This window comes from Monocercomonoides exilis (assembly GCF_001643675.1).
Source record: "Monocercomonoides exilis strain PA203 chromosome Unknown scaffold79-65631, whole genome shotgun sequence".
NCBI lineage: Eukaryota > Preaxostyla > Oxymonadida > Polymastigidae > Monocercomonoides > Monocercomonoides exilis.
Genome location: NW_027150624.1, coordinates 1 through 14,501, shown reverse-complemented (window position 1 = coordinate 14,501; position 14,501 = coordinate 1). Strand labels below are relative to the sequence as shown.

Genomic DNA, 14,501 nt, shown 5'->3' with positions numbered 1-14,501 from the left:
CAACCAAACCCAATAGTTACTATGTGCAATAACAATCCATCTGAACTTAATCAATGATATACACATATACATATCGACCACACCAGACATATAGACAAGGTCTCGACTTCATGAAGTACTCTTTTCTACAATATTCAAACAAGTCAACATACATGTATTTCCAAGAACAAAAACACCCCAAACACTTTCACACAAATCCCCACATTGTTGCTTTTCTAAAATCAAGCAGTTCTCCAAGATGGATTCATTGCATCCAACTCAAACTACTTCACCCCACATAACCATATACTATACTGCCTCACAACACACATTCACTACTAGCATAGCACTCTCTCACAACAACTTTTCAGACTAATCGATTTTATTAGAGCCATTTTTATCTCTTCATCCAACATTTTTACACATCAGACTCAAAGATTCAAACAACTCACTTTATTATTCGACCCATCTGATCAGCCATTGCTACCAGAAGATGTTTTCATAAAACATGTATTGCTTAGCCCTTATATACAATCACATGTTGCTTTTCGTTCTTATCAGACCCAACAAACCCACCCTTTTGAACCACCTTCATTTATACTTCACACTCAGTGAGTTTCTGTATAATCATGCAAAGGTATTTCATTCAAAGAGACACATACATATTATTCCCATTCAAATACCATATACTATCTTCCTTAACATACAAAGCCTACCCACCTATTTGCTATACATATGACATAATACTATATACATATATATACAATAGACCACTATTACACAATGCCTCAGTCTAATAGACAGCCCCCTATACAAAATTTTTCATTCAAAATCCACTTTTTTCCCTATGGAGTTTCATATACAAGTCACACTTCTATACTAACCCCATATCACATAAGCCCTGGCTCAGACTATCCTCACCAGACAACTTTTGTCGAAAAAAAATGAAGTCAGAAAAAAAATTTTTTCGGGGGGTGTCCCCCTAAGTATACTTCCGTAAAAATCCCCGACAGCCCGCACCCCGAACACCATCTTTTCCAAAAAACTCATAGACTCAATTACACTACGCCCAGGTTTTCGCGTTTTTTTCCCTTTTTCATACTAGAATTACACTACGAAAACGACCTCATCGAAAAACCTGCTTTGATACTAAAAATCTCAAAATTACACTACGCCCCGAAAACCTCGGCGTAGTGAAAATGCCCAAAAATGATACTAGAAAAATACTCAATGAAAATTTTTAGTATCCTTCCATAGTGTTTCTTGGGATGGGGACACACCAAAGCCTTGCCACTACCACACCACCTTGTGTATGCCCTCGCTGCCTTTCATCTGGTTTTTGTTCCAGCCTTCCAGCTCTTAAGCCTGGCCCGCTATCCCCACTTCAATGTTTCCATACGAAATGCCCCTATGAAACCTCACTTTTTTCTCACACTGCTGCTGGAGCAGCCAGAGGAGTGGAGTGGAATGCCTATGGGAACGTAGCGGCAGAGCATACGCACAAACTCATACCATCAGCTAGCCTGTAAGTTATGACCGATAAAAAGATATAAAGGGTTGGAAGACAAGGGGGTCCTATATGAAAAAGTGGAAAATCATACAAAAATGTTAGTATATTGAGTATAGTGAAAAGGGGATAAGAGCAGTGGGAATAGTAGTGGGATAGTTGGATAGAGTGAGTGAGGAGCTAGACCCTCTATGGCATTTAGAACTTTCCAGCTCTTAAGCCTGGCAAGCTACAAGGGCTGGAACATAAGGGGGTCTGAGTCAACTTTCCCTATGAAAAGTGAGTATAATGGCTGCAGTGGATTACACAGGCAGGGCATAGACACTGGATGTGTGCCATATTGTAGGCACAGTATGTAGGCACATTGCAGTGATATCAGCTTGGCTGTAAGTTATGACCAGTAAAAAAGATATGAGAGCTGGGAACACAGGGGAGGTCAGTCACTTTTTCTATGAAAAGTTCATGTATTTTGCCTATGGCTCCAAGGCAAGTGGAGTAGTTGGATCCTTCACCAATGGATAGAGGGAGAGTATAGCTAGACCCTCTATAACATTTTCGAGTCTCGCACTCTCAAGCCTGAGGCACTACAAGGGTTGGAACATAAGGGGTCCCAGTCAATATTTTCTCTCAATGAAATTTCTCATAGGAAGATCGTAGTATATTGAGTGTGGTGGCAAGGCATTACATAGGAGGCCAACGGGAATACTGCCATTGGCTAGGCACAGTGTGCAGCTAGACCCTCTATAACATTTATAACTTTCCAGCTCTTAACCCTGTGGAGCTATGATCCAACAAACATAAGGGGGTCCTAGTATAGAATTTCATTGAAAAGGGAGTTTTTCATAGGAAGGATACTAGTATATCGACCATAGATATAAGGGAAGTTGAGGAGTGGCAATGGCGATAGCACCAATGGATAGAGCAAGTGTGGAGCGAGTTTCCCTATGGCATCGAGAACTTTCCCAGATTCCTGTGTGATTCGCTACAGGCCAGCCAATGAGGGGGTCCAAGTCACTCAAAAAGTCAATGGAAAATACTCACTTTTTCTGGCACTGCCCTTGGCCCAGCCACAGCCCACCAGCCGAATGTGTGCCACATTGTACCTGCAGGGCATGCCCACCCCACAGCACCATTGGCATGTCTGTAAGTTATGACCGATCAAAAGATATGAGAGTGGGAACATAAGGGGTCCCCTATGAAAAATGAACCTTTTTCATTCAAAGATGTTAGTATATTGAGTATAGTGAAAAGGCATATAGACCGAGGGCAAAGATGTTACTACCATTGGATACTCCAAGAGCACAGCTACTTGCCCTATGGCATCTAGAACTTTCCAGCTCTTAAAGGTAATTCCCTATGACCCATGGAATATACAGGGTCCATAGCATAAAATATCATTGAGAAAGGGTTTTTCATAGGAAAGATATGAGTATTTGCCTTGTAACTTCAGGGCAATCCAACTGAGCCTAATGAGATTACCACCATTGTGTAGAGCGAGTGTGCAGCGAGACCCTCTATGGCAACGAGAAGTTTCGCTGACTTGCCCCTGAGGCGCTATGAGTCTGTGAACATGGGGGTCCACAGTGTATTTTTCATAGAGAAATTTCATAGACAAAATTTTCTAGTATCAAAAACCTCAAAATACACTACGCCGAGGTTTTCGAAGTGTAGTGTAATTTGGTCACTTTTCCTAGGAGCTCAAATTTCTAGTATCAAATTCATCCTTATTACACTACGCCACGAAAACCTCGGCGTAGTGTAATTTTCCCACTTTTTAGTATCAAAGCAGGTTTTTCAGACATTCCATTTTCATAGTGTATTTCTAGTATCAAAAGTCACAAAAATCGAGGAAACCTGAGTGTAGTAAAGTTGAGTCTATGAGTTTTTCGAAAAGATGGATTTTCTGGTCTGGGCACCCGGGGTCATTTACCATATTTGAGGTTTTTTCAATGAAAGTGACTGAACAAAACCCAGTGCACAGCCCACCCAGCCGGCCCGGCCCACAGCCCACAAACCAGACCCCGCCCACTGCACAGCCCTGGTCCCCCGCTGCACCGTCACTTTTGTTTCTGGAGCTCTCCCTCCAACACCTGAGGAGATACGTTCGTTGAAAGAGAGGGGTACCTCAATGGCTGGCCCAGTCATTTTTCACTCACTTTTTCTCACACCACCGCTCAGCCAGCCAGCCCAGCCACACTCCCACCACCCAGCCTTGTAGCCACTGCCCACACGCCCACTCTGCCCACATCAGCCGAAGCTGTAAGTTATGACCGATAAAAGATACAAGGGTTGGAAGGCAGTTTTCCAGTCTGTTTTCCCAGTGAAAAAGTGAGTGTCTGACCCACCCAGCCAGAAGGATACACAGGCGCCCAGCAGCACCCTGCCCAGCGTGCAGCCACAGTCTGTGCGCACACTGTCACTTTTGTTTCTGGAGCTCTGGCTCCAACACCTGAGTTTCTATAACCACCGGAACATTGTACCCTCAGTCACCTTTTTCTGACTGGGGAAATACAGTATATGTCAAATAGAGCCAGGCCAAGCCACAGGGCCTGCTCAGCCATAGGCCCAGCACAAAGCCCGCCTCACTCGCTACTTGCCCTGTGGCCTTTGCCAGCCCTGCCCATCAGCCCTTCCACAGATATCCTCCACTCAACTCCCCTTTTCAGTCAAACTCAAATTGAGTCTGTGAGTTTTTCGAAAAAGATGGCACTTCGAGGTCGGGCAGTCAATATCACATAGAAAAATTATCATAGAAAAATTCATTTTTCATATAAAAAATTATTGGTGACATGGTTACTTGACAACCACTGGACAGATATCTTAGCAATTGCACCACATCCTACCCCACTAACATTCCCCAACATATCCCTCTAACTCCGATTACTTGCCTTCCCTTCACTCTCCACAGCTCTCCCAAGTCAATACCCCCAAGTCATTTTTCTATGTGATTTTATATCACAGAACTCAAAACAACTAGCCGCTCGGATTTCTCAGCAACCACTGGGCCGATCGAAACGCCGTTTGGCCACATCCGGGCATGGGTTACTGTGCCGGTCATATGTGTTTCGATTCAGCCACTTGCCTCTCCTTCGCTCTCTGTGACTTCACCAACCAGGCACCCCCAGTCACCTTCAAAATTTTTATTTCTTTTTGGACCAGCCTGCCAGACCCCCGCCACCAACACCCATATGCATGCTATTACCGCACTATATGCACATATATCATATATTAATATCAAATTTATCTTGACATTACTTCTGGAGTTATACTCGATTTACCTCAAAAATGACCATTTTCACTCAAAAATTCGTTTATAACTCAGAAACTACAAATAAGCGTATCCAACCAAAAATCACCAATATACAACATTACAACTCAAATTCATGTGTCTAATCATATTTTATATCGACTTTGAAATTTTCGAGAAAAAAATATTTTTCGATTTTTCAGTCAAAATCACCAACTTGTCCGCACTGCCCTGCCACAACCGCTCGGTAGAAAAATTTAGATTCGAGTATGTTTATAAGGGGCCCACGACCTTGCCACCTGCCAATTATCAAAGGAATCTGAGACCCCATATTTTTCGGTCGTTGATCTAAGATCACCACTTTTTCAGTCAAAAACTTCATATCACATTTTCTCGCTAACCAGACCAATCTGGCCCGAGAAAAAAATTCAGCGGACTATTCGCGAATTATCCGAACTTTTTGTGTTTTCATAAGTTTCGATCACAACTTTCATAAAAACCGATTTTCACCAATTTTCATTTTTTCTGACTAACCTGAGCTAAATTCAAACTTAAAAAAAAAAAAAAATTTCCATTTTTGATTTTGTTTAAAATTCAAATGGTTGAAAAAAAAATAAAAAGTCTTCCTTAGAATTTTTTCGATTATCTGAATTTAAAAAATCAATTTCTCATTTTATTATTCCATTAATTTGAATCGATTAATTTCTTTCATTATCAAAAATTCCTGATCTTATCAAACCATTTTCATCAAACTAACTTTCCAACTTTTCATCTTTTTAAAAAAAATGTTTGATCTAAATCAATATTTAATTTATCTATTCGAATTTCAAAAACAGTTAATTTTTTAAAAACCAAACATTTTCATAAGAGGATTATTATTCAAATTTATAGTTCATAAATAAATGAAAAATATTGAATAAATGAAAAATTAAAAAATAAATATTATATTAAGATTAAAAAAAATATTAGATTTTCAAATATTATTATTAATACATCAATCAATTAATATAAAATTATATGAACATTAAATATAATTTAATAAAAAAATGAAATTATTAAGATAAAAAATATTTTAAAAATCAAAAATTAAAAACATCAAAAAATTGAAATTGGTTTTTTAATATAATAATATATAGTATAAATATTAGAATTGAATTGATGGTTGGTTCTGAGCACAAAAAATTGAATAATTGTTTATTTTCAATCATTTAAATTGAAAATTCCAATAGCAAATACCATTATATACACCATTTGTTATTTTCATCACTAGCTATATAAGTATTGATTTTGGCAAATTTGAGCGAATGCTATTTTCATTGAAATTTATGTTATTTTTCATTATTCATCTCCAAGAACTAACAATAATTATCATATTATAAAAAATACCATTATACATCTCTCCAAAAATCATCAATTTATCAAAATTTCAATAAAACTTCAAGACGATTAATCTTAACATGGAAATTCACATTTATCATTAATCACATTATTTCACAATGAAATAAAACAAATTTCTTGTAGATTAAAACATATTGTAAGTTTTTTATCCATTAAAATCAAACATTTAAATTTTTCAAATGGTTTTCGATCTAAAAATAAATCCTTCCGCAAAGGGTGTCTCATGGCTGAAATACCCAAAGTTCGGATCGCTTTCAAACCCGCCCTTTTTCCATCTCGCGAAAAACAAAAAGAAAAAAATTTTCCAAGTATTAGCTCAATAATTATTTAGGGGGAGCATTTAGAAATTAAATTTTTATTCAAAAATAACATTTGTCATTGTCAAATAAAGTTTCACTTTTGTAAAGAGCCATTCGCAATTTCATAAAGTTCAAAGTTATTTAACTGTTATGCATTGTCTTAATCTTTAAGAATCGATTTGACTCCTAAGATTTTTTTTCTCCTAACAGGATTCCAAACCAGTTATTGTTTAAAAATCTTTAAACATCTTTTTGACTCATAATTTCATTTTCTCTGACCAGTCCATCATTTCTATAAATCTTTAAGACATCAATTTGACTCACTAGATTTGGATTTTCTCTTGACAGGATATCCAAAAGTCATTGTCTTAAATCTTTAAAATCGATTTGACTCACTCATTTGGATTTTTCCACAGGATTCCAAACCAGATTTTCTATAAATCATTTAAGACATTGATTTGACCATTATATTTGGATTTTCTCCTGCCAGGATATAAACCAGTTTTCTATAAATCATTTAAGAAATCGTTAAGAATCACTAAATTTGTTTTCTCTGACCAGGCCCTCCAAACATGGATTCGTCTAATAAATCCTTTAAGACATCGATTTACCAATATATCTCATTTTTCCTGAAAGGATATCCAAACCAGCATTGTTATAATTCCTTCTAAGAAATGTTTTACCAATATTTGGATTTTCAAAGACCAACATCCAATCCAGTCAACCTGGACTTGAAAGAAAATTATACCTTCCATTTCTCCCCTGTAAAGCATATAATATAGAATCTCAGTCTAAAAGTCCAAAAGGCATTTTCAAGATACAAGACATCACATTATATATCCATATTTATTTTTGCAACACCTTCAAATATGATTTTTACTTCATCCCATACCAACTTTCAATCGTAATCCCGTTGGCTATTCTGGCCATGGCATTTTTCATATCTCTATTTATTTTTAACATCAATTCTCTTAACAAAAGGCATGCCCAGGAGATTATCAATATAATCCTTCAATTGTCTTCTTATAATTCTCTGGAATAGATTCTGACTTAGAGGCGTTCAGTCATAATCTACGTATGGTATAAGTTTAGTTTCTCAACTAAAATAAATGTTTTTATTCTGGGTTCCTCTGGAAGAATTATCATCTTGATAATTCGTTTCTTATCAGTAGGGTAAAACTAACCTGTCTCGGTCGCTATTCTAACGTATGGCTGAACGTCCAATGTTTGGCGAATTCTGCTTTAATGATAGGAAGAGCCGACATCGAAGAATCAAAAAGCAACGTCGCTATGAACGCTTGGCTGCCACAAGCCAGTTATCCCTATGGTAACTTTTCTGACACCTCTGGCTTCATGCTTCGAAGAGTTTTCTTTACTCAAAGGATCGGTAGGCCATGCTTTCATACATTCGTACTGAAAATTATCAAATCAAATGAGCTTTTACCCTTCTGTTCTACGTGAGATTTCTGTTCTCACTGAGCTCATCTTAGGACACCTGCGTTGTTGTTTAACAGATGTGCCGCCCAGCCGAACTCCCCATCAGAAAATGTCTTTGAAAGAGATAATAGTTAACAAATTTTTCATGATCAAATGAGCTTTTAACCTCATTTTCAAATATTCATTTTTATAAATTGAGACAATAAAGATTGCATCTCTTTATCCAGATTAACAAAAAATCATGAATTCTATTGAAGGACCTTAATTACAGTTTGTATGACCAATAAAAAAAAGAAAATAATATTAACATTTCAACAGCCATATTTTTAGATCAAACTCTAAAAATTCTTTAAAATAATTCTTTTCAATTTTCAAACGCTTTAAAGAAATAGAAAACCTGGCAATCGATGCCCCAACACCAACCCCATCATCCCTTTCCCGTTAACTCTTTATATCTCCAGCTTATTTTTCCTAGAAATTTCACAGATTCTCCTTAGTCAAGCTCAACAGGGAATGCTGATTTTTCCAAGCCCGTTCCCTTATGTGGGTTCGCTAGAAAGATAGGGACAGTGGGAATCTTTAATTGCATGCATAAATTTCAAATGCTTCTTAATAATATTTACCTCACAATTGTTTACTTGCCTTTTCAATCATTCACACTCTCTGAAAGCTATTCACAGCATTCATTTTTAACAATTGGGAATGCCCGTTCCTTTAGTTATCAATCCGGAGATATTTAAACCTTCGACAGAAGTGCAAATCAAAGTCGTCAGTTCGCGAAAGAAATTATAGACGAAAAATATGATTTTCAAAATTAACAACTTGAATTTATGTTGAAATTTTGTGATAAAAGGAAGATTAAATAGAGGCATATTCAAATTGCTGGAACGTAATTGAACCTTCTTAAAAATGCAAAGTAGAGAAACAGAGATACATCTGAACAAAGGCCTGTTCCAGTTTGACGGAATTATAAGAACAAAGAGATTTCACAAACATTCCGTAATTTGTTTGTCCAAAGACTAATCAAGATGAAAAGAACGAAAGGAAAATCTATCTTTGTGATATCTAACGTTGATCTTTTTAATTAAAAGTAAAGTCAAATTTTAATCAAGCAAGTTTTCTTCTTTTCACTTATTTTAAGTCAAAACAAAAAAAATAAAATTTTATTCCTTTTCCAACCATCCCTACGTAATTAATCCCTTATCTTAGATTTCCTTCTTAAGTTTCTAAATCAAATGTAATTTGAATAGCAAGCTAAAGTCAGAAAATAGTAAAAATAGCAGAACGACCGGTGGAGAAACATTCAAATTTGTAAACGAGCAAATGAATATTCATTTCTTAATGAAACCACAAAACTGAAACAAAATTAAAGAAATCGTTAAAAGGAAAAAATATTGTTTATAAAGATTCAAATGAAATGCATTTTTATTTTGTGAAATGATAAAAATAAAGATAAGTACTCACTTGAAGGGATGTTGAATTGTATACGTTGTTGAAAGAAATTTAAACAAAAAATTAGAGTTTACAGAATAAATAACAAAACATTTCCTCAAGCAGTAATAGAACAATCTGATAAATAACAGAAAATAAGTTGAAAAGTATTTTTGCTTTCAAAACAAAACTTATACAAAGTTTTGTTAATTCATCTGATTGCCGAAAATTAAAGGAAACATTTTCGAGTTACTAAAATTAATACATATCATTTCGTTAAGCATTAACAAAATATTCAGAAATGCAAATGATAACCGAGTCCAGCAAAGTTTTTCGTTAATGAAATTCAAAAATTTCTTGAAAGCTTGTTATGATATCTTCGAATCCTTCCTTTTGATTATTTCAAATACTTATTTTAAGCTTTTCTTTTGATTTCTTTCAATTCATCATCTTAACTCTCTTCTTTCAATCGCCATAGAATAACTTAAAAAACAAACTATTCAAATATAATTTCATCATCCAATAAGGTCTAAGAATCACTTGCAAAACTTGTCATCAATGGTTCCTCCTTTCAAAAGGTCTTCCACTTTCACATTTCTGTTTATGCGGAAAAATCTAAAGACCAATCCATGTTTACTAATTCCTCTGTAATTATCCCTTTTTCTCGAAATAATCTATAAAGCTGCTTAAAAGCCCAACATATTCTTCATCCCCATTCACGCATGCTGAAGAAATACTAAACTTTTATCATCTCAATAAATAAGCTCTTCTTTAGTATCTTTTCTTATTTTCTCTCCTTTTTCTTTCGGCAAACACATTCCATAGCGCATCCAATTCTTTGGCTGTTTCTTCAAAAATTGCAGTTCATTTAAATAAATTTCGTATCTCTTAAAACTATCCATCATCCTCCACGCAGCTTGATCATAGCAAGCTGGGTTAGGTTCGATGCTTCTGATGATGGCGAATTTTCTTTATTTCATTCAGAAGTTGTTCTTCACCAATACCTAATCAAAAATGAGTGTATAATTCAAAGCATCAAAAAGGAAATATTAATGCTCGACTTGATTTTCTTCAATACAACCCAAATTAGCAAACCATTTCCAGTATCTTTTTGAACTTCCTCGGTTTCTTCTTTGTCGGATGCAGTTTTCAAAAGGCAAGGCCACAAATAGAGTTTGAATCAAATGTAATGAAGCCTTCATCCAGAAAGCAAAACATTCGCAAAGATCGGTCAAGAACTTTTCATTCATTTCTTCTTCTTTCTTCTTTTCTTCAAAAATCTTTTTAATTCTTTTTCCCAATAGGTTGATTCATTAATGCTAAATCTGTAGTTTTTCAACGCTTTCAACATAAGCACTGCATCAACAACAAAATTAATTTTCCATTGGATAGGTTCTTTTCTTCAATCGCCATTTTATCATTTATTGAACAATTTTTCGTGACAATATTACGAATTCTTTTTCATTCATATATTCCGTTGTTCAGTTCATTTCAACCATCTTTTAAAATCCATTGCAATAACTCAAGTTAATCAAACAAGTTTTTCAAAAACCTTTCAAAATTATTTAATTGAAAAATTTATTAAGATTGAAAAATCAAACTTGTGAAATTCTATGTAAGAACTGATTCTTATAACTTCCCCTTACTTTCATCATTATCATCCTTCTTCTACCTCCTCAACATGAATATCTATCACTCATTGGTCATTAGTTTAGTCTGGTCACATAAACAGCGGAGGAATTCATCCAGGAACAAAATAATCGATTGATGTAAACATCGTTGATTATCTCGCAAAATTAAAATAATTCCAACACAAACTATTTTGTTTTTGCTCAAGAAAAAGAGGCGCAAAAGAAATCGCAACAAAAATACCGGTATCGTCAATGTAAGGCCAGAAGAGAAAATGTTTAATTTCTTTTCGATCAAACCAACAGAAAATTTTCATTTTCACATTTTTCAATTCGGAATCTATATTGAATGTTTTTCTTCTTTTCAAAATTAGATTAATTTATGATATTGAAACGAAATTGATAGAACATAAGTGGAAAACAAGAAAGAAACCAAATTATTAACGAGAAAGAATTGATCGTACAAATTGAAGGTGATGAAGCTGAAATCAAGAACAAACGAAATCGTACAAGTTGGAATACTTAGTAAATTAATGTTTCTTTCATTTGTTTCAAAAATGTTGTGGTTTTGTTAAAGATGAACGAATTGAAAATCAAAAATCCTCAAAACTTACTAGGCATATACGTTGACAAAATTTTAAACATGAAAACGAACAGCAATCAACAAAAGCAAGAAGAGCAGTGTGAAATGTTGGAGATGCAAAAATTGATCAAAGAATCAAGAAAAGTCTGATGTACAGAAAATCTTTGAAGATAAATTCCAATTAAGTTTCTCGGCTCAAAACTTTGCAAAAATATTTCTTTAAAAAAAAAAAAAAGCGTAAGCACATTTGTGAGTTATTTTGTTAAATTATTTTTATTATCATTACAAATTGCAATCATGAGAATAAATATTTGATGAGGAATATTGCGAAGGAAATTAGAGAATGAGATATACAAGAAATATGCAAGTTTGTCATTATTCTTTCAATTTCTTTAGAAAGAATGATGATTTGCTAAAAGTTATTCCTTCCTTTAATTTGGTTGAATTACCATTGATACGATTTTTACGCAGATTCTACAGATTTATTTTTTAATTATCTAGAGAAGGTTTCCAGGATGAAGTGGAATACAAGAAGCAATGACTGCCACATTTATTGGAAGAACTTAATATTCATATAGCGAATCAAGATATGTCCTGTTAGATTACGTTCCTCTGAAATTATCTGCTGCAGATTCCATTGAAGAAGAAATCCTTTGTCGCATGCGCAACGTTAACTGGTTTATGATCCATTCCATCGCTGTCATCTTGAAGTGCAGACTCAGACTTTGCATTGCATACCGAAGAAATACGTTGTGGATGAGTTTGCTCCAATTTCTCGAAATCTGACTCACCCCATAAACATATTTCGCAAGCAGCGGAAATAGACTGTATTTTTGCGAAGGCTCAGTGACAAGATGTGCTGGGATTATTCTTGAATCAGCCCATTATCTTTCTCTCCAAATTTTCCTTCTTTCCTTCCGAGTTTTCACTCCCACAAGTCTTTCTCTGCACCTTTTGACTCTATTCATCTTCGCGCTTGCTGCAATCTTTATGAGAAATTTTATTGCTTTTTGGATGATGATAGAAATGAAGGATTCGCCAATCTTTTTTTTCTTGATCGATTTCGAGGTGCCTTGATCGATTGATGATGCTGACAAGAAGATCTTTTTCTTCTTTCGTTCCAGCATGGTAAGAGGAGCTGTTGTCCTTCCCCGTTTATCAGGATGTAATAGTGTCCTTGATTTGAAGCTGCAACAAGCGTGTGATCAGTTGCAAATTTTACCTTCAGTCCTTCAGTTTTCCAAGAAGAATTAATTGATTCGTTCTACCGCACAAGAACATTCACAAGCGACTGAATCCAAACAGAATTCATATGCCCTGGTCTGAAATGTGGTACTCTGAATGTTGTTTTTCATCTTCTTCTCGCTATTCCATATAACTCTTTTATTCCCAATTTCTGAACAATCATATGAAATCAACGGGTTTTGGTTGCTCTATCATTTGCATTTCAGGTAGCCCCTCTGATGCCCCTCTGCATCCAAGTCAAATTCAATTTCAGATGTTCCGCTGCAAAACATTATTGCCTATTCATGCGATCACAGAACAGAATATCAAGTCTTCATCCAGCTTTTTCTTCATTTTTATTTTCTTCTTCCAAGTGATTGCAGTTTTCTGCTTCAGCGTTCCACATTAATTTCACAAAATATTAACATCCTCGTTTAGCGAGCTTTGCAATCACATCCGAATGAATATGTTTATGAGGATTATGTCAGAAGGCACTTCAGAAGATGTGTCAATAATATTTTGCATTAGCAAAACAAGAAATAATTGCAAACAAGAGAAGAGGAGTGTAGTCATTGATGTTGGATAAAAAAATGTCAAGTGGAGAAAAAGATGACTCCATTTTGAGAATGAGAATTGAAAAAGTTTGAAATATCTTTTGGGATAAAATATTGTCAAAAGCTTTTGAAAGGAGTTCGTCGTTTATCTCAATATGGATACTAAACAGTCTCAATTGAAGAAAGGCTTGATGCTATCTTCAGGTTGAGGCGCATCTATTGGGACGTTTGGTGAAATAATTATAATAAGCATAGAAAAAACAATGAAACAGCAGTTGTATCTTGAAAGACTTCAACTGACAATCAAGTCAAGACAAAAGAAAAACAGCTTTCGACAGAACTTTTATTGGAGTTAGTGAATCAGATGCATGAACCACTGTAGCTCCTCTGAAGCTTCATCTCCGGCATCATTTTTGAACTCATTTTTGTCCAATAATAAACTGAGCGCATTTTAGAGTCGAATTCAGATCATCATCATTAATCGAGAATGATGACACAGATGAAGAGTCAATTGGTGCGTCAAATCCACACAACACTTCTTCACCATCGTTCTGGCACAAAATCCCTCTTTCTTCAGTGTTATTTCTTCTGAAATCAAAATAAGGATATCCTCCATCTCACAACGTCTGAAAGTTCTTTCTTGATCAATGGATAACCATTTCCCGCTATTGAACGTTCTCTTTTCGGTGTTCAACCACGATGAAACAGAAAATCAAGAATTCGCACATAGATGTTTTGACTCACTTGATTCACAAGAATAAAAGGATGGAATTATCTCTTGAAGCACCATCGGCAAAATAAATCTCGGATTTTCTATCGCAAATGCCTCAAATGATTACTGAATTATCAACATAACGAATATGAAAGGAGAACAAAAATTTGCTGGATTCAACATTTCTCACATCAATGCATTTATCTCCAGAACGTTTGATGTCACTTACTGTTCGGCTTCTCTCATCTTCCACAGATTGTTGATTTTCATCTTTTAACGTCTTTTGTGATACAGTGAATTTCACCATCTGCATCCATTGAGGAGTCTCGTTTTAAATCTTTGCAGAATATTGTTCATAATCAGATAGAGTTTCTTCTTGATTATCAAAGCATCTATTTGTTTTATCTGCGAAAAAAACGGATGATCAAAGTCAGAAGAATAAACAATAACGAGCAAATTAACGAAAAAAATTACTAAAAATTTCAAAAACAAAAATACAAAA

The 14,501-nt window shown here is 35.1% G+C and overlaps 1 protein-coding gene across 1 annotated transcript; it reads right to left on the bottom strand.

The window, feature by feature from the left end:
* Positions 1–2,340: 2,340 nt before the first annotated feature.
* Positions 2,341–4,422, bottom strand: MONOS_18427 (uncharacterized protein; the record flags this gene model as incomplete). Its single annotated transcript, XM_067871447.1, has 7 exons — positions 2,341–2,456; positions 2,524–2,627; positions 2,998–3,107; positions 3,457–3,514; positions 3,655–3,743; positions 3,832–3,943; positions 4,412–4,422. The coding sequence occupies 7 exons, from the start codon at positions 4,420–4,422 to the stop codon at positions 2,341–2,343; spliced, it is 600 nt and encodes a 199-aa protein (XP_067718619.1).
* Between the last annotated feature and the right edge of the window lie 10,079 nt (positions 4,423–14,501).